Source organism: Alexandromys fortis, unplaced genomic scaffold (genome assembly GCF_014885135.2).
Source record: "Alexandromys fortis isolate MF-2015 unplaced genomic scaffold, M_Fortis_MF-2015_v1.1 scaffold_13, whole genome shotgun sequence".
NCBI classification, from domain to species: Eukaryota; Metazoa; Chordata; class Mammalia; order Rodentia; family Cricetidae; genus Alexandromys; species Alexandromys fortis.
Genome location: NW_026067908.1, coordinates 9,483,763 through 9,502,695, shown reverse-complemented (window position 1 = coordinate 9,502,695; position 18,933 = coordinate 9,483,763). Strand labels below are relative to the sequence as shown.

General features: G+C 44.9%; 1 protein-coding gene across 10 annotated transcripts in view; it reads left to right on the top strand.

The window, feature by feature from the left end:
* The window catches only part of Sgip1 (SH3GL interacting endocytic adaptor 1), a 195,205-nt gene that overhangs the window by 70,802 nt on the left and 105,470 nt on the right, over positions 1–18,933 (top strand). For all 10 annotated transcript variants that reach the window (XM_050136056.1, XM_050136055.1, XM_050136048.1 and 7 more), the window contains exon 3: positions 14,111–14,174. In XM_050136056.1, coding sequence (XP_049992013.1) covers positions 14,111–14,174 — 64 coding nt within the window. The remainder of the gene's footprint in view (positions 1–14,110; positions 14,175–18,933) is intronic.

Genomic DNA, 18,933 nt, shown 5'->3' with positions numbered 1-18,933 from the left:
TGGATGGGGAGAACAAGCAATCTGGGGGTCTCAGCAGGGAGCAAGCAGACAGTTCAGTTCCTGTATGGTTGGGGTGTTGTGTACCCCAGCACTTTCTCCAGCCACTTGGCAAAAAGAACGTTAAGTGCTTCACACGGGCCTGTAGGCCTTGAAGACTTCAGTCTTCTGCAAAGTGGGTGCTATGATTTTTAATATGATGATGCATGGAAAGAGTGGGGTGTGTCTGTAATAACTTAAGGCTACGTGTTTTGTTTATAGTAACTCATCTTATCGTTTTTAGAGCATTTCCTGTACATAGGAATTGCATGTGTTGTGTTACATGGAGACATTTTCATACATGCATACATTGTACTGTGAGCATTCTTTGTTCACAGAAGTTAGGTCTGAAAAACCGAGATCCCTTTAAGGGTTCATTAGCCATAATAGAATTTCTAAAAGGCAAAGTGCATGCCATGAGCCCCTCCTTTCCACAGGTTCTGCATCTGGGGGTCAACCAACCACACGTGAAAAATATGAAAGATGGCAATATAGTAACAAAAATAATGTAAATCAAAAACGGTATAATGACTATACACATCGCACTTACATTATAGTGGGTCCTCTAAGTCATTCAGAGATGATTCAGACTGTGCAGGAAGGTGTAGTAAGTTAAAGCTGATACACTATTTTATACAAGGAACTTGGGTGGGCATCTGTGAATTTTGATAGCTGAAGGGGATACTGGACCCAATCCACACAGACACTAAGGATGACTGTAAAGTTGTGTGTGTATGTGTGTATGAAGTGTGTACATAGATAACTTTTATTAAGCTAAAGTCATCAAACAGTTATCAAACAGGAGAACTGTATGCATTATTTTTGTGCCACCAACTCAAACACTTGACAGAAACTTAAAGGCGGGATATTTATTCTGGCTCACAGTTTCAGAGGAATTCAGTCCATTAGAGTCACACGGCAGAAGAGCTCCATCAGTCAGGACAACAATAGCATGTTCACAGGGCGGTCCATGGGAAACAGAAAGCAAGCTGGAACCAGAAGTGGGCGTGACCTGCGAAGACCAACCCCCTAGTGACCTACTTCTGTCTTTCAAAGGCTCCACAGCCTTCAAACTAGCACCACCACAAACTGGGGAGCAAGGACACAGAATATGAGCATGTGGGGGGCATTCCAGAATCAAACTGTAACAACAGCTTGAGCCTTGTTTCTTCTTTGCTTTTGTCTTTTTGAGGTGGGGTCTCCCCATGTAGCCTTGTTGGGCCTGGGGCTCGCTCTCTCCACCAGACTAGCCTGGTACCTGTGAAAATCCGCCTGTCTCGACCCACAGAGTGTTGGGGTAAAGTGTTGGTGAGCACCACCATGCCCAGCTATCACCTTTGATGGTGAAGAAAGTCCGTTTCCTAAGTGTCGAACAACACTCTTTATGTTTGTCCTTATTTAGAACAGTGATTCTCAGTCTACGGCTTGCAACCCTTTTAGGGGTTGAACAACCCTTTCACAGGGGTCACATCTGATGCCCTGCATACCAGATATTTACATTACAATTCATAACAGTAGCAACATTATAGTTCAGAAATAGTTACAAAAATAGTTTGATGGTTGGGTCACCACAACCTTAGGAATTGTAGTAAAGAGTCACAGCATTAGGAAGGTTGAGAACCACTGGTTTTGGATATTAATTTATGCCCTAGGAGATAATTCACAGAGATTAGGGAGACAGCTGCTACACTCTGGGCTGGCGCAGGAGGACATCAAAGCCTCTGATTGTGTAAGGTGTGCAATGTGCCACTTCCTCTTTGGCAGCTGCTATCCTACACATATTTCACTTTGCCCCTTTGCACCATTCTGATTCAGGGCTACATTTATAGTCTGCAAAGGGAGATTGACAAGTACAGAAAAAAACAAGGAAAGGCTATCTGCCCTTAAAGAAAGGACCTGGTAGGAGTCTGATAAAGAAAATATAACCAAATTACTGAGACAGAGTTCAGCTATAATGGTACTAGCGTCACTGGAGTTATGATTCACGTTGTGGGGATAATGCTATTTGGCTAAATTGGGGTTCTGCCTGCTCTGCCACACATCTCAAAAGTAATGAGATATATTTAGCTCAGAAATAGACATAAAAACGGTACTAAAACCAAAACAAAACCTATCAGTATAAAGTTCTAGAGAAGACAATTATGTTGTGTTCTTTCTCTTCACCAGCCAGAAGCGTTTTTCACTTTTCTGTACTTACTGATCATGCACACGTTTGATGATGGAACATGATAAACACAGGATAAAGCCGTCCAATGAGATGAGTGTGTGTAGATGCATGGCTTTCTAAGTGAGGGCCTTCTGCTCCAATCTCACTGTGGCTTTGCTCATGCCCTACCAAGCCACACTTTGGCCTCTGTGCCAACACTCTATATATTGACTGCCTATAGGTTGTGCCATAATATTTCACCTTTCTAGTGTTTTCTTGAGAAGTCCATTTCCAAGAACTTAAAACTGTCACTTGGGGTATGGACAAAATTTTCCCGGGAAAAGGCTCAGTAAGCCGCGCTACAAATGTGTGATGCTTTTAATTCCAGAAAGGATTTATTTTCCTACTTTCAATTTTATATTCAGACATCATTTCTAGAAAATATCGGTTGTGATGAGCTAATTTATGTTGCTCTGCTTGCTCCATGCAAGAATAATTCGCTCTTTGTTGCCCACCCATGAGAAGAGATCTATCTTATGGATTTTACTTGGAGAGAGCAGGACACAGGATCTACATGATAGAGAGCTGAAGACTGTGACTTTGTAGTTTTTCATGTGAACATTTGTGGTCATAGAGGCAGTCATCAGGATTGGTAGGACCTGAAAGCTAGCTTTTCCCAACAGCAAAAGCTAGATGGAACATGAGCACGTGGTTTGTGAGGGGGAATGGAACTCTCTCCTCTCTGCAATTTAATGGAGAAAGACACTTGGCTGTTGGAGCCGAGTTGCTCTGTGTGTGTGTGTGTGTGTACCTCTGTAGCTTACTATTAATGAAAATAATAAAAATCACACAAATAAATGTTGACTTTACTCAGGCAGTTCTCTGTAGATACCAATATATCTTCTCATTTACTTCTGTAGTCATTTGATGTATATGTTTTACAGTTACAGAAACTTAATTCTTAATAAATGAATTTAAAAGAAAATATCACACAGCTAGTCTGTGACAAAGCTAGAATCAGATGTCAGATCTGATTGCAAGAGTGTAACAAAGGTGAGGAATTTGAGTTTAAGAGCTCTGATGGGACTCACAAGAAGGATTCCATGAGACTGCCACAAGTAACAATGTTACACATCCTGCTGCAACTGAAACGCGCACTTATGAGCTAAGAAATGCTCCAGTATTCAGTGTTTCAGTGGGGATTTGTGCTTCTTCATAAATATAGATCAGAATTCAAATGCTTGTTTTCAAATAATTGTGTATCACAGTACTCTGCTTTTTGATGAACTAGTAAACATTAGTGTCTTTCTCATCATAATGGCCACCATACAAATGAGTTCCTGGAGCTTTTTGGTCCTAAGTAATACACATTACCAGTGGAGGGAATTGTTCCTGGAAAGACATGACTGTCCACTTAGCCCACACAGGGAAGTAACCAGCGTGAAGATACTGCCATAGGCCCTCTTCGTGAACCAATGAGTTTTATTGAGTTTAGTTATCAGAATATGAGTCAGGGGTTACTCACAGGAGCAGAAATGACTCACTGACAGCTACACCCCTAAATCCCACCCCCAGAATGGGTGACACAAAAGCTGGAGACCAGGAGCACACTGTCTAACCTGCAGGCACCTAGCATGTTGGAGGACATCCAGTAGGTCTGAGTCTCTTCCAGGTCACTCATCTACTGCCTGCTTCTTCTGGAATGCTAGTCCGGCCTGTGCTTCTTCCAGGCACCTGGGCTTGTCTGAGAGTGACTGTCACAACCATTACTGCTTATATTCCCTTGGAAAGGGAGGAGCCTAGAGAATCTGGTCAGTTTCAGGGACTTCCTGAAGCTATTTTGAGTTATTTACTTCCTGTCTCATACCTTCAAAATGGAGTGTGTCATACTCCCATAGAACATCCTGCTGTGTCTCCTGTTGTAAATATTCTGTCCTAAAATATCCCATTGCTTCACTTCCCTTTTACATCCTTCCAGAAGGTTCAGAACTTTCAGAAATTTCCATCCAAGGTGAAAGGACAGTGGGAAACTTTTGCACACGTGGGATTTGTTACCAAAGGACGGGGGGGGGGGGGAGTAGAGGAAAATGATCTTTTTGTTATAAGTCTTTCAAACAGGGTCAATCCACATGTGTCCCGGAAATCTTTAAGGCCTCCTAAGATAGCTTAGAGCTAAACTGTATAGTCTCTCTCTCTCTCTCTCTCTCTCTCTCTCTCTCTCTCTCTCTCTCTCTGTCTCTCTTTCTGTGTGTGTGTGTGTGTGCAAGTGTGCAAGTGGACATGTATGTACAGGTACACTGGATAGCAACCTCAAGTGTCATTTCTTAAGAACCATCTACCCCGTTTTGGGGCTTTGTTAGTTTGTTTGTTTTTGAGACAGGTCTCACCTAGGGCTCACTGCTTAGTCTAGAACAACTAACCATCTACCTGTATCTGCCTCCCAAGCACTGCCTCCCAGGCTACCACCCTGACATATTATACCATGCTGGGGATTGAACCTGTGACCGCACACTTGTACAGCAGACACTCAGCCATCTCTCTCCCCAGTCCTATTTAATTCCTTTTCAAATGGTTTTGTTTGTTTGTTTGTTTTTACCACTGTGCATATTTATTTGGCAACTGATCTTCTTAAAGAATTGTTCCACGCTCTTAGGTTTCTAATTTTTAAGCCAATCCCATTTCCTTTCAGAAGTTAGCTTCATACATCCTAAATAACTCTGGCCAGTAGCCCAGGATGTTTGGAATGTGGTAGCGTCTCATCCCACATTTTCCTTTGCTCTCAGCTTCCTTCTGGGTAAGGCAGACTTAAGCGCTTTTAACTGACCTCTGAGAAATTTATTTCCAAGCATAAAGTTGTAAATATGATGACCCATCTTAGATCTACCAAAGGGCTCCTTCCACCCTGGATGAAATGCCCATGGGCTACGGCTTACAGAATCCTTTTCCATTGGTGTCCAGTTTGGTTTCTTTTCGATTCTTTGATTTTTTTTTTTAACTTGTATGAAGTTGGCTTTTGCTTTTTCAAAAGGAGAGATTTGAGGAGTTTTAATTCAATGAGTTTTTCTGTTTGCGCCTCGAAACCAGAATTTATCCGGGCAAAGCCTTAGACATCAGTGCTGCCTCTGTGTCACGTGTCACAGATGGGTTGAGAGGGTTTGCAGAGACCAAGGGGAATCGACGAATGCGAAGGGACAGATACAGACGAAAGAAACTGCTTTGTTCCTCAAGGTTCTAGTGGGCGGAGTCATCTAAATGCGAGTATCTGAAGTGTTGCTCTCCAAGAGCCTGTGTCTGATGAAAAGCTAGAAGCAGGAAATGCCGTATGCCTGGCACAGTGCCTCTTGGTCTGTGGGAGTAACACTTGATGGCTTGAAGGTCACAGTGCGAGGACTGGTTGATGAATACAAGTTGCAATCAAGGCTGGAGACTTCATCCCTGCTGTTTTCTAGCTCATCTAGGAACACACATTCCTTAACACGAGTCTTTTCTCAGTCATTGTTTATGCTGACTGTTAACAGGGCTGCGTCTCTTGAGAGTGAGTTTTGATTTGTTATGATTGTTGTGACCAAGGCAAGGTTGAGACTTTTAATATTTAGATTGTTTTCAAGTGTTGTTGCTTTTAAAAATTATTTCCAGAGAAATAAAGCTACAGCGCTCCTGGCAGTCGTGAATCAGGTGTTGAATGGCCCGTGTGTCGTCATTTAGCATACCCGAGTTGTTTAACAACTATCAACATGTCAAGATAGACAAGAGAAATAAACATGCAATAGCGGTGTCCAGTACACTGCAGGCTCTACACAGATTTCTTGCAGCACTGAAAACTTCCAGAAACCCTTTGCGATTCTTAGCTGAGAAGATGGAGACTCAGAGATTCAGCAGCCTGTTCCCGAAGGCAGCAAGGGTGAGCGTTGAACCCAAGTTGGGACTCGCAGCTCCCACTTCCTTCCCAGCTAAGCGTGATGCTGGTGGGTCTCGGTGCTGAGCTGACAGCGTGTCAGAAGTTGTCCACCTGCTTCCAATCCTGATCACCCACCTCCCCAGTTCCATTAACCCTGGCACAGCAAATCTGACCTTTTGGTCTCAAATGTTTTCTGTGACTTCTCTAACATGTCCTTCATGTCACTAAAAGGTCAAATATTTCTCTCTAAAAAAATAGCCTATTTAACCACTTAAAGTTCTTCGTTGCCTTTGGGATTCTCCATTTCAGTGTCTCACTGTGCATTTCCAGATACCGAACTTGAACTTGCTGTTTGTTCTTGTCAGACTTCTGTGATCCAATGTTGTCGGATAGTCACTGGGGTCTTTCCCAATGGGCTTAGCTCAGTATGCCATGAAAACAGGCTTTGCACTGACTAAGTACAGAGTTCCCTGGAACGGCCTTTGATCACTGAAATGTCAAACTAGAACATTCAGACCAGAGAAGACATGCCTACCAAACTTTGAATAATTCCTTTGGTTAAAAATGCAAATGTATAGATGAGCTAGTAAACATGTACCTGACGGCCACAAGCTGGTACACTTCCTCAACACTGGCCTCCACTCCTGCTGCCTCCCGACATTCACTTTTAATAAACACCTCCCACATTCTAGGTACTAAGCAAGCCCTGGAAATCAGAAATAACAAATCATCATGGGAAAGGACTATCTTAAATGACCTGAAGAATTGGGGCAATATTTGCGGGGGGGGGGGGGGGGGGGGGGAAAACAGTCTGAATTGAAACAGTGCTTATACTTAAAACAGAAGGGAGGGCTGGGAATTTAACTCCATGGAAGAGAACTTCCCTACCCTGCCTGAGGATTTACATGGAATTCCCAACCTTAGAAGACGTGCTGACGTGCAAGGCTCCTGCATCCTTCCTGAGACACAGTAGCCACCGCAATGAATACACATTGTCATGCTGAGGTTGCCATCTGCATGAGGCGTCATGCCCAGGGCAATTAAATTTGCCTGTGTTTTATTACTGAGACTAACTGCTTGGCCTGGGTTCATGCAGAAAATAAGTAATCCCATTACACGTGATTCACCTTGAAGCAACCCTCGACAGTGATGAAGACTCCAGCTGAAAATTCCTATTTGTTACAGCAATAACCCAGTTAGCCAACCTTTATTAGCTTCCCTCTCTTTACCGGGAAACACACAGATATTTCAACATGCAAAATATAGTCTTCATGTTTAATTAATGCACGGCTCAACTTTCCTAGAAATGTCTATTACAAAAAAAAATCACACTGGAGGGGACATGACTTTTGATAAGAAGGCAAAATAGTTGTAAAGGCTAAGAGAGATTTTCCAAGGACAAGAGGAGCAAGGACTCAGTCTGACAGAGGAGTCTTTAGAATGCAGTTTCTCCTCATGCCTCCCATCCAGGCTGGAGAAGGCTCAGAGATGGAAAACAAAGAGCATAGTTCTTTGATTCTCTCTCCAATAAGCCCCCAGGATCCACCCATCTTCACCTCTTCAGCTAGGGTCCCAAGTGCATGCCTGGCTGGCTTGTTCTGTTTTCCTTGTTCCTTGTTTTTGTCTTTGTTTTTGGTTTGGGTTTTAGTTTTTTCCCCCCATGGGTTCTAGAGATTGAATTTAGGTCCTCTCTTTACCAGCTCCCCTAGTGTAATACTCTTATAGCAAGAAGGTTCTCGTCTGTTTTAAGTTGTTCAGATTGTTTGTTTTAATTAGGTGGCAGGTGCTTCAAAAAAACATCAATCAGCACAATAATTTCTGTTTCAAATTCAATTTTACAAAGCATTTAAAGGACTCATTTGTTTTTAATCTGTAATCTATCGAAAGGAATGTGTTTAATTGAGGATGAAGGAGGTACTCGATCTCTGGCTGTTGTAGGTAGTCTGAGGGGGAGCGTAGGAAGGGGTTCCCGGCCCTTGACCCGTGCGTGGGTGGTGCAAACGCTGATCCACATGACAGTGCACCCACCGCAAGACACACAGGGTCTTTTCTTCCACCCAGGCTGGGCAAAGCAAGTTTCAAAATGGCTCCTACCTGCACCTGTTGTGCCAAAGAGCCACGACCTGGGAAGAGACTTGTGCAAAGACTAAACCTTCACACAATCTTAATGTTCACATCCGTGTTAGTGTAATCTTCGGAATGACACTAGAGAATGGATTTTGTCTGACTTAGATGATTCCTCACCGCAGAAAGACTTTGACAACAAATCATGCGGGCATCGGGACTGAACTAGAACAAGATGGAGAGCAACATCACCCTGTGCCCCTAATGTGGAGAACATCTGCTATGTATCTAAAAGGTTGGAAGAAGCCACTGATATGGGACTCCGGAGACGCAGAAACTTACCAACGTTGGACATGACACAGATACCAGTAGACAGTGTAGTTCAGTACATGATGTAACTCTAGGACAGCTCGGCAAATGACGGGCACAAGAGCTACAGGGACTCCTGCGAGACAAGGGACAGTTAGAATGTCTGCTCACTTTGTGGTGTCTCATCTAAGTGGTAAGTCCTGCAGGGGGCGTCTCTGTGCGACCGGGACAATGGTCAAGAGAGTCTCAGTAACTCATCCGATTACGTGTCTTTTTGATCAGCACTTCCTAAGACTCTGCACAGAAGAAGCCAAAACAGCACCATCCCCCCCCCCCCGTTAGTGTTGGAGGCTTCATTGTGGTTGTTCCAATACTGATTCAAGAGCTCTGCCTGGCAGTGAACAGGCATGAGGTGGAGAGCCAAGTCCCAATGAGTCTTGGTGCAGAAAACGGTGTGAGGAAAGCAAGCATGAAAGCACAAAGAAATAGAGGGCATGCAAGGTCTTGACCAAAGGTGGAACAAATCATTCCGTTCCAACAGTAATGATGAGATGAGCCCCAAGCCAGGTGAGCCAGGTTAACTTTGCGCTAGAAAACAGAGAAAGACCCTCATGCATGATGAAACTGACCTTGGCACATGTGAGTGGCGCTGAAGTTCTAGAGGGAAAGAAGCCTACAGATCTGAGCCTTGGGAGGAAGGTTTGGTGCACACAGACCAGTGCAACAAGCAGAAGGAGCCACCGAAACAAGAGCCCCTGAAGAACCCTCCAAAGATACAATACAGTACGAGGAAGGGACATCCATATAAGTCCCAGTTCAGAATCAGACAGATCCAGCACAGTCAGACGGCTTCACAGCAGAGTTGCTGGGTTCCGCTACAGGAGGAAGGACTGACAGCAATCCTGATAGCCCTGGAGAGCAGCGCGGCCCACCTTGTCTGTAAAGGCAAGGGACCAGGAACTTGAGATCAAATTAGTAGTAAGACTGTTAGAAATACAACTAACACCAAGTTAACATCCTAAGTACCTGGCCTTTATCTCGGCAAAAACCATCAGCCAGAGACTCTGCTTGCAGTGACACAGATGACAGTCAGGAGGACCCAGACCAAATCCCAGGTGCAGATCGTCAGGCAGGAGCTACGCTGAAGCTACACTGGTGACGGTTGCTTTGCTATTACCACATTCCAAATTCCCCTGTGAATATAAAAGAAATGATTTTATTTTGGATTCTTTGACCAGTTAAAAAGGCCACCAGTAAAGACGGGCTATAAAGCCTTTGCAACTTCATGGCCCCAACGTTTCCATGGATACTCCTGTCTCTGCCTCCTAGATGAACAGCACTGTGTGTGGCTTTACATGAGTTCTGGTGACTCAGACGCCTCATAACTGCAAAGCAAGGGCTTTATCCACCGAGCCATGTCCACAGCCCATACAAAATCCTTCAAAAATTTTGTCACATATAGAGAACTATGAAATGCCAGGTAATGTTTTTCTAAACATTCAGATGTGGGGATTTGCATCAATACCAATACTCATTATAGTGAAAATGTTGGTTCAGATCAGTTTCCAGCTTGTCACAAAAACTGTTCATCACCACACTGTTGACAGATATCACACAGAAGTGAACCCAAGGCTTTTTGAGACTTTCCTTTCCTTGCATTTGAAAGGCCTCTTCTTTAAGACCATTGAGCAAATGGTTTTAAGCCAGCCCTGTCCTTCACCTGCGTGGAGTGCTAATACCATGGTATTTACCTTCAGAGCTTCTGAGACCAGACCAAAGGAGCTAGCAGCTGAGTAAAGTGTTTCTGGAAGCTTCGCAAATACCTGACAAAGGAAAGTGCCTGTTCTCCGCAAATTCTCCTGGAAACAGGGACAGAGTGGAGGTCACAAACCTGTCACTGCGCCCAGAAGTGTTCCTTTTGTTATCACAACACAACATTGTTGTTATCTATGGGGGAGAATCACAATTAAACTGTTTTTTAAAAAAAATCACCAAAAATTATTTTAGAACACTTTAAATAAAGGTATGGTATTGAGTTGTGTGGCATATGCAGTTATTTAGACATGAAACTTCTGAGACATTGTACTTTGTTTCTTTCACGTTTTCCCCCCTCTCTCATTGCAAAACAGCCTGGCTTGAACTCTTATGTTTCTTTTCTGTTGAACTAAAATGCACATAACATCCAGTTTTCTGCTCGGGCCATTTTAGCATACATAATTTCATAGAACAAACACCACACCCATCTAGGACTGTAGGGGCTGAGATGGGGGTGGACAAGTGTGTGCATAATCTGTTCTCTTCTTCCACCTTAACAGGGGTTCTGGGCAAGGAAGGCAGCGGGTAGAGGAATTTGCCTTGCGCCCTGATTTCTTTGCACACTCCTCCTCTTCTCGAGTCTTTCCACTCGGCATGGAGGGGCCACTCTTTAATGCTTATTTAACAAGTTGACTGCTTCCTGAAAGGTCACATATTTATATGTTCCGTTCTCTATTCCATGTGTACATATATTCTGGGTGTTAGACACAGGACAGTCAGTGACACGAATGGTCGAGGTTGGCATAGGATTATAAGAGTGTGTGATTCCTTCTCTTATCATCGCTTGTTATAAACCCAAGACTGAAACCCAAAGAGCAGAAGCAACAGCAAGCTCCGCAGCCAGAAACGATGCTGGGATAAAACTCTACATCCCCCAGGTCTTCGCCGGTGCACGTTTTCCTGGAAAACAGACAACTTGGGGCCATCATGACCTACGTAGGTTCCTATTGGCTGCTGCCCAAATGAGTTAATGGGATGTAACAGTTCTGTTTCTGATACAGGACCACCTGGACTCTGAAAGTTGTGGGTGACTCCTGATCTGTTTGCAAGGGCATGCCGTCCGTCTCTTACAGGTAGAGTTACCAGAGTAAAGAACTTGAGCATGTGAGTTAGGGAGGGTTTGTGCTGTGCTCCTGAAGTCACCAGCCGTGACTCATGAGTACCGCAGTCATCATGAACCTAAAGCTAAACTGGAAGCAGCAAGAAGCTGAAGCCTGGGGTAAGGGGTAAGAAGAAAATGATGGTTATGTAACTATGGCATTTGTTCCTGTGGGGGAATAAGACAGAGTAGAGAGGGGAGAGGGATTTTAACAAAGAAAACTGAAACAGAATGGGGTGGGGGCAAGCGTTCCTAAATATTATGAATAGTTTGAAATGTCAGCCAGTTCCCCTGTAAACTCATTATGTGATGAGGAATGGGGAAGAGTTTTGTGTGGGGAATGAGTTTTAAAAAGAGCATTGACATTTTAAAGACCTAAACATCTTAAATAGAATGAATATTAAATGCAAAAATCGAGCCACGCTGAGACATTTTGGAAACTATATTTGAGTAGCATCCTTAGAGACAGCTAATGAGTGACTCAGAGTCTCGGCTGACTCATGGGCCTTGAGAAAGACGATAGCAAATGCCCGATCCTGTCTACTTCTCTGCTCGTTCTTCCTGCCAGACAAATCTTGCAGCTTCAGTGGCCATATTTTGGCTTGGTTGATTGGTTGGTTGGTTGGGTTTTTCATTTTGTTATTTTAGAGGAAGGGCCTCACTCTGTAGTCCAGGCTGGCTTCAGACTTTCACCAATCTCCCGTCTCAGCCTCCCAACTGCTGAGATAATGGGGATAAGCCACCCTGCCCAGCAATATCAGGTTTGTGGTTGGCTTCTCTCTCTCCCTCAATACAGCTTTCCCCACAGTTCAGATTGCACAAGCGTCTGCTATAGGAAAACAGCACTTGCCAACATAAGAAAGTCAGCCACATGCGACCTGTGGACCGCATAGGAGATGGGAACACATAGGACATGGGGTGTTGTAAGAGGAGCGGGCCTGCTTTTCATCCCGCTGCCCAGCTAATTTAACCCCCGAAATAACCACACAGAAATTGTATTAATTAAAACACTGCTTAGCCCATTATCTCTAGCCTCTTATTGGCTAACTCTCGCATCTTGATTAACCCATTTCTATTAAATCTGTGTATCACCACATGACTGTGGCTTACCGGCAAGATTCTAACCTACGTCCATCTCAGGCCAGAGATTCATGGCGTCTGCCTGTCTCTGCTTTCTTCCTCCCAGATTTTCTGTTCTGTCGTCCCAGCCTACCTCAACTCTGCCCTATCAAAAGGCCAAGGCAGTTTCTTTATTCAACCAATGAAAGCAACACAAATACAGAAGGACCTCCTACACCAATGGGGAACACATAGGACCTGGGAGGTCTCCACGGGTCCTTGACAAGCAAGAATGGAAGACCCAGACTGGGCTTAGTTCATACGCATGGAAGAAAGGGGCCTTCTGGCCACACTGCTGTCTGAATGGTGCTTCCTTGGAACATAACTTTAATCAGCAAATGTCACCTGATACCTCTGTAAAATGGGCGGGCAGAGGGGAGGGGCCACACATGCAAACCAGGCGGCCCTGGCTTCTAGGCTAGGAAGGCTCACGATCATCAGAGAATCTGAAATAGCTGATGAGCGGCATCACTGATATATTAACATGTACAAGAGCATCAGTCAGATTGATAGGTCCTATCAGTGTATGGCTTTGGGGCCCGCCCTTCACGGATGAATTGGAACTTCGAGTGTCGGCAACATAAGCGGTGCATCTCAACCGGAGATGAAGATCCCGAGGAAGAGATGCTGGAGTCCCAGTGTGGAGTGTGCTCAGGGACTAGTTAATAGTCCAGCCTTGCCCATGCTAACGATGAGATGGAAGTGCAGTACAGAGAGGCGGGGAGAGGGGTGTGCAAGGCTCTCCTGGTATGGCTCATCTCTCCACCTTTTAGGATTACCATGTCTCAAGTACAGATCCACCCTTTAAATGGCTATTCTAAAGCTGTGATTCAGTTTCTTGGCAAAGTCTTGATCTTCCCGATACATAGCCGTCATCTAAGAAAAGCCTGTGATCTTTCCCAGTTACCGCATCCTTATGTTGCCTATGAGTCTAAGAGCTTCCCCTGCCGCGGCCCTCACAGACACCTGTGGGAGCTTCCCTAGTGAATCATATTCGCATATTCGCATGCATAGACATCTGCGGACGCTGCTCTCTGAAGATGCAAATTTAACAGCTTTGTGCAGCAACTTTCCCTTTTCTTTTCAGGACTGGAGATTAAACCCCTGTGCCTCGTGACTCCTTGGGGGTCTAACGACCCTTTCACGGGGGTCTCTAAGACCATCAGAAAACACAAATATTTACATGACGATTCATAATGGTAGCCAGTGGCAGCCATGGAGTAGCGATGAAAATAATTTTATGGTTGGTGGTCACCACAACACGAGAAACTGTATTAAAGGGCCTCAGTTTTAGGAAGGTTGAGAACCACTGCTCCAGGGCCTGGTCTGTGCTAGGCAGGTGCTCAACCACTGAGTCATACACCTAATACCCCTTGTCTTTTTTTCTTCTTCTATTTTTTTACCTTTTTTTTTTTTTTTAAATCTTTTAGACATGGTTTCACAAAGTTGCCCAAACTGGTCTTGAAATCACTCTGTAGCAAAGAAGGGGCATTGGATTTGAACTCCCCGGCCTCTGGCTCTGGAGTCGTATATGCAGTAGAGTTCACCAGGCCTGGCTGCCCCTTCCAGGATACAATCACCTGTGTTGCTGACTGCTTTCTGACCCTTTGCCATCTTCCCACAGGACTGAAAAAACGTACAAGGAAGGCCTTTGGAATACGGAAGAAAGAGAAAGACACTGACTCTACGTAAGTACTTTAGAGTTTGATTCTCTGGGCGAGCTTCGGGCTAAGACCCTGCTGTAGCTGGTGCTTAACACGTGCCCCAAAGTCTCTTGATAGCATGTATTTGTTTTTCTGCGCTTTCCCCACTTCCATGTCAACTACCAGTGTTTAGCACAAATACTTCTTGGACTTGTGCTTTTGAAGGGTTGAGAATTTTTGTTGTGTGTTCATTTTTTTATCATGTACCTTTTTTCATATCTAACCTGTTACTTGATGCAGAGAGGCAGAAGATGTGGCTATTACATTTGTCGAGGCTAAAAACACCTAGTGCACTTCTGGATTTATCAGCATGCCCTGACCCAAGAGAATAACGTGATCACTGGTAAAGGCAGGTTCTCTCTAGCCCAACCCACAAGTGTGCCCTAGGTGGCACCCAAAGCTCACTCTTGAGGTCCCGGGATTGGGCAGGCAGAACTGTAAAACCAACAGAATGGACAGGAACCTCAGTAAGAAACCAATGCCCCAAACAGCTGTGGACGCTTTGATGCAGTTGAGTGGTGATACTCAAGAAAATGAATTCCCTGTGTGCCCCCGACCCTGAAGAGTTAGTAATGGGACATGTTCATCCCCCTGTGTTCTTATTTAACCGTAGTGAATGTCCATTCAGAAGCTGGCCAGAACACAAAAACTTAGATGCATTTTCAAGTTGTACAAGTAACATCACACATGTGGTTCAGTTGCCAAGAACATAGGATCGCAGCCCTTGCTCCATGTGAAGAGAGAACCGGGGACCAGCTACTGTTGTCTGTAAAAAAAAAAAAAAATGCAGGCAGGTCTGGGATGGCCTGCCCTGTATCAAAATGGAAACCCAGGAGGATCCTTCTTCATCCAGCCTGCCTGAAACAGAACAACCAGGAAAATAACAGTTGTGCCCACAGCTGAAATAAATGAATTATTTTCATCTTTAGCTGTTTTATTTAATCAGCCACATTTTCACTAAATATGAATTTTATCATAGGGCGCTTAGCATTTTCTCATGTCCTTCCCTGCAAGAATATATAACTCAATCAATGAAGACTTACACAAATTAAAAAGTCTTTCCTACGACTAAACAAGGCAACATGGAACGTGCCTACTGGGCTCCTTCCCATTTAATGTCAGCTGTTTCTAGTCTCACTGACATAGGCTGAGAGTAATTAAAATGGCAATGAATTCAAATGGAATTTGACGGAAAGTTGAAGGTAAGAAAGTGCACATTCGGCCTGATGCTTCATGGCAGGAGGGCCTTGAGTCTGGACCCCTAGAAGATGAGACAATGTCTTTCACACAAATGCAACAGCAAAAGTAAAAGCAGGGAGGTGGGAAATCTGGCAGGCATTCAGGACAGAGCAAATGGACAGAGAGTGTGCGTGTGAGCCAGAGACAACGATGGAAAGTAGAGGGGGTCAACTAGGAAAGGCCTTAAATTCTAAGCTTTCTATCCTTGAACCCCTGAAATGTAAGCCAAGGATGTGAAGAATTGAGAACGATTATCTTTCTGTCTAGTTGCTAAATGTCTTCATAGTTGGTGTTTCTTCTTTTGGTGATTATATTTACTGCCATCCTGGAGGCATTTCTAAATTACTAAGTTAGCAATATTTTCCTGAACTTCAAATAACTTGCCTTGCTTCTTGATAAATTTGCCATTTTCTAAATTCTAACCACCAAAATAAGTACCTCCCTCTCTTTGAATACCTGTCTTCTTGCCCCAGTTCAGCCAAGAGTCTTAAGACCTTGGAAGTTGTGCAGTCCTTTATGTGGGCCTCAGTGTCCTCCCCTGTGGCAGTGAGCTTTCTATTAGGTGAAGTCCACGTTCCCTAGAGGGCCAGACACTGAACGGGTGAGGCTGTCAGCCGCGTGGGCCGACAGCTCCATTGGGTCATGTGTTATGTGGGGCATTGTCGGAAGCATCTCAGAGGAGCATCACAGCGGAAGCCAAGTGTGTTGCTGTGGAGCCCTCTCCATAGCTGTATCAGGGACTTGGGATGTCTGAGAAAGGATCTCTCTTGTGGGGAGAGAGAGAGAGAGAGAGAGAGAGAGAGAGAGAGAGAGAGAGAGAGAGAGAGAAGAGGAGAGAAGAGAGAGAGAGAGAGAGAGGGGAGGTTAAATGAGCCTCAGGGCAGGCTAAGCTAATTTGCACGTAGCCAAACCACTTCTTTTCCATGGCCAAGTCTATGGAAGTAAGTCATTCCTCATGCCTTCGCCTCGGATGCCCGGTGTCTCCTGCGGTCTTCTAACGAGGCAATTACTTTATAGATTCCCAAGTGCCTTTTCCTTAACTTCTCATCTGATTGCCAAATTGCTTACAGGAGAGCAAATTAAGTGTGAACTGGTTCCCCCAACAGTGGCGGTTAGAGGGCGCATTGTCTCGGGAAAACTTTGGTTTCTTGTGAACCCCTGCTCTCTAATTGGGTCACGCATCAATCCTGGAAAAGGAATCCTAAACACGGAGGGGTTAGCAAGAGTGCTTTGCCAGTTTGCTTGAGCTAACGCCTGTGTCAGCCTGCAATCACTGAGACCTGGTTGATGCGATCTTTTTCCAGGAAGCTTTTCCAGGATGGTTGTAACTGGTGCAGGGTTGCTAAGCAACCCAGCTAGCGTAGCAGCCAGCATCGACTTCAGCTGATTGAACCTCCTCAGCTAGAGTGGGTTTAAGAACCAGAGCTTCCTGATTTGAGCATCATTACAGGGGCTGATAGGGAGGGGAAGGGAGGGAGTCTGTGCTAAGCGGCAGAATAGTCAGCTGCACCAGTGTCCTTCGTTCTCACATAATTCAATAAGTTTGGCAACAATATCTCGCTTCTAAAGATGAGAACTCGATGCCAGGTGGGGTTAGCAACTTGCTGAAGGCCATGAAGAAACAAAGCCGAGAAGAGAACCATGCTCTGAAAAAAGGTAGAGATGAGAAAGACTGTGACCCAGACAGAGAGTCAAAGAGAAATGGCAGTCGGGACAAGAAACAAACCTTTAAAACTAGAGGTCACGCATCCATTTTGAATGACAAGGTTTAAAATAGAACTCATCTAATATAATGGATCTGTCACTCTAAAAAAAAAAGAGAAACTTATTAAAATGAAATACAGGTCCAAGACGTTGGTTTTCCTACAGGTTGCTAAATAAATTTGGCATTAGGCAAAAATGGTGAATTCACAGCTGCCTCTGTGTGATCCAGTGAAGGAGACGAATCCGTCGATTCCTGAGAGAGAAGGAACAGAGGAATATCGGAAATACACAGAGGGAGCCATGGGGCAGCTGGAGCGTGGACTGAAAGAAAGCATAGCACCGCATAGGAAGACGCAAGACATGATGAGATCCACAGTCTCCCCATGGGGAAGCGACCTGGAGCAGCCACCAACCAGCCCAGACCTATAGAACTGCTGCTACTCACCTGGGGTCGGTAACACACCTGAAGGTGCTGGTCCCTGCTTGACAGCCTCCTGGGACCAGCAAGTTGGAGAGAGAACGGATGGGAAGCAAACTCATGGCCAAAATCTCAATCTCCCACAAGCACTGCAGGTGACTGGCCTGAGAGCAAACCGGAAAGGAGCACTCCCCCACCTCCGCCAAGGTGAGCAGCAGCGTGGGAATACAAGAATGCGGAGCCAGGCAGTCTTGCCCAGCATTCTCGGGCATTCCATCAGGGGAAAGGCTGGATCCTCAAGGGAAGATAATGCCCAGCAGAGGCAAACACAAACCTAGGCACGCCCTCCATGGCTGTACTCATGCCCTTCCTAAACACTGGATGCCCCAACGGAAAGTAGCCCCCCCCCTCCCCGCACACCAGAAAGAGGTGCAATTGGATGGCTAGCGTCTCCCATTAGGGAACTCCAACAGGAAGCGGTGTCCATCATAGAAGCCGCCTCAGCAAGGGAGGACACCGAATTTGTTTGAATCACTGAGAACAGCAGCCCACTCCCAGCTGAAGAGCTGGCTACAAGGAAGAGCTATCAACGGGGTGGGGGCCGCCATGTCATCCCGCCCAGGAAGAAGCATACACTGGGGATAGATTTCCTATTTCATTTTATTTTTTCTTGTTTTACTTTAATTCACATTTCTCTCCATTCTTTAGTTTCTTTTAGTCTAAATCCTGCCTGAACAGGCTTTTGTGTCTGTCCTCTTTTTCTGCGTCTCTCCTTCAGTATTTTCTTAATTGCTCCCCACACGTCTAGCCCACACGCTGTTGCTCTCTCTCCTGCTCACTCCTTCCACATCTTCCCTTTGACTTCCTGTTAGTTCTTGTAACCTTAAAATACTAGAAACTACAAGCATCCTAGTGTCCCTGTCTCGGGACCTTATTAGGGACCCAACTGCTCTGGTTTTTAGTTTATTTTGTTTTTTTACTCTATGAATTCCAAGACTTCTGTAAACAGTCACTTCTGTATATGCAGTTTGCTTCCCCCAAAAGTAATCATGAGGAGGAATGCAAGCCGAAACAGGTGGCTCAGAGGATGCTCATAAACTACAGCCAAGAAGCCACAAAGGGCAAAGCAAACCCTGGAGTGCCAAGAGCCCAGCATAAGTATAGAAGAGCTCAAGGAAACAGAACTCATGTGAGAAATCAAGCTGCTCTAACGTAACTCCTCAGAGGCAGGCAACAAGGTCTGGGCAGCTAATGCCAGAAGATTCCAGGCTCTTACTGTTTAAAAGGAGCAGTTGCCACATAGAGGCCTCAGACAGCAGAAGAAAATCTTCTGCCTGCATAGACACACACACCACACTAAATATCATATATATCACATAATAT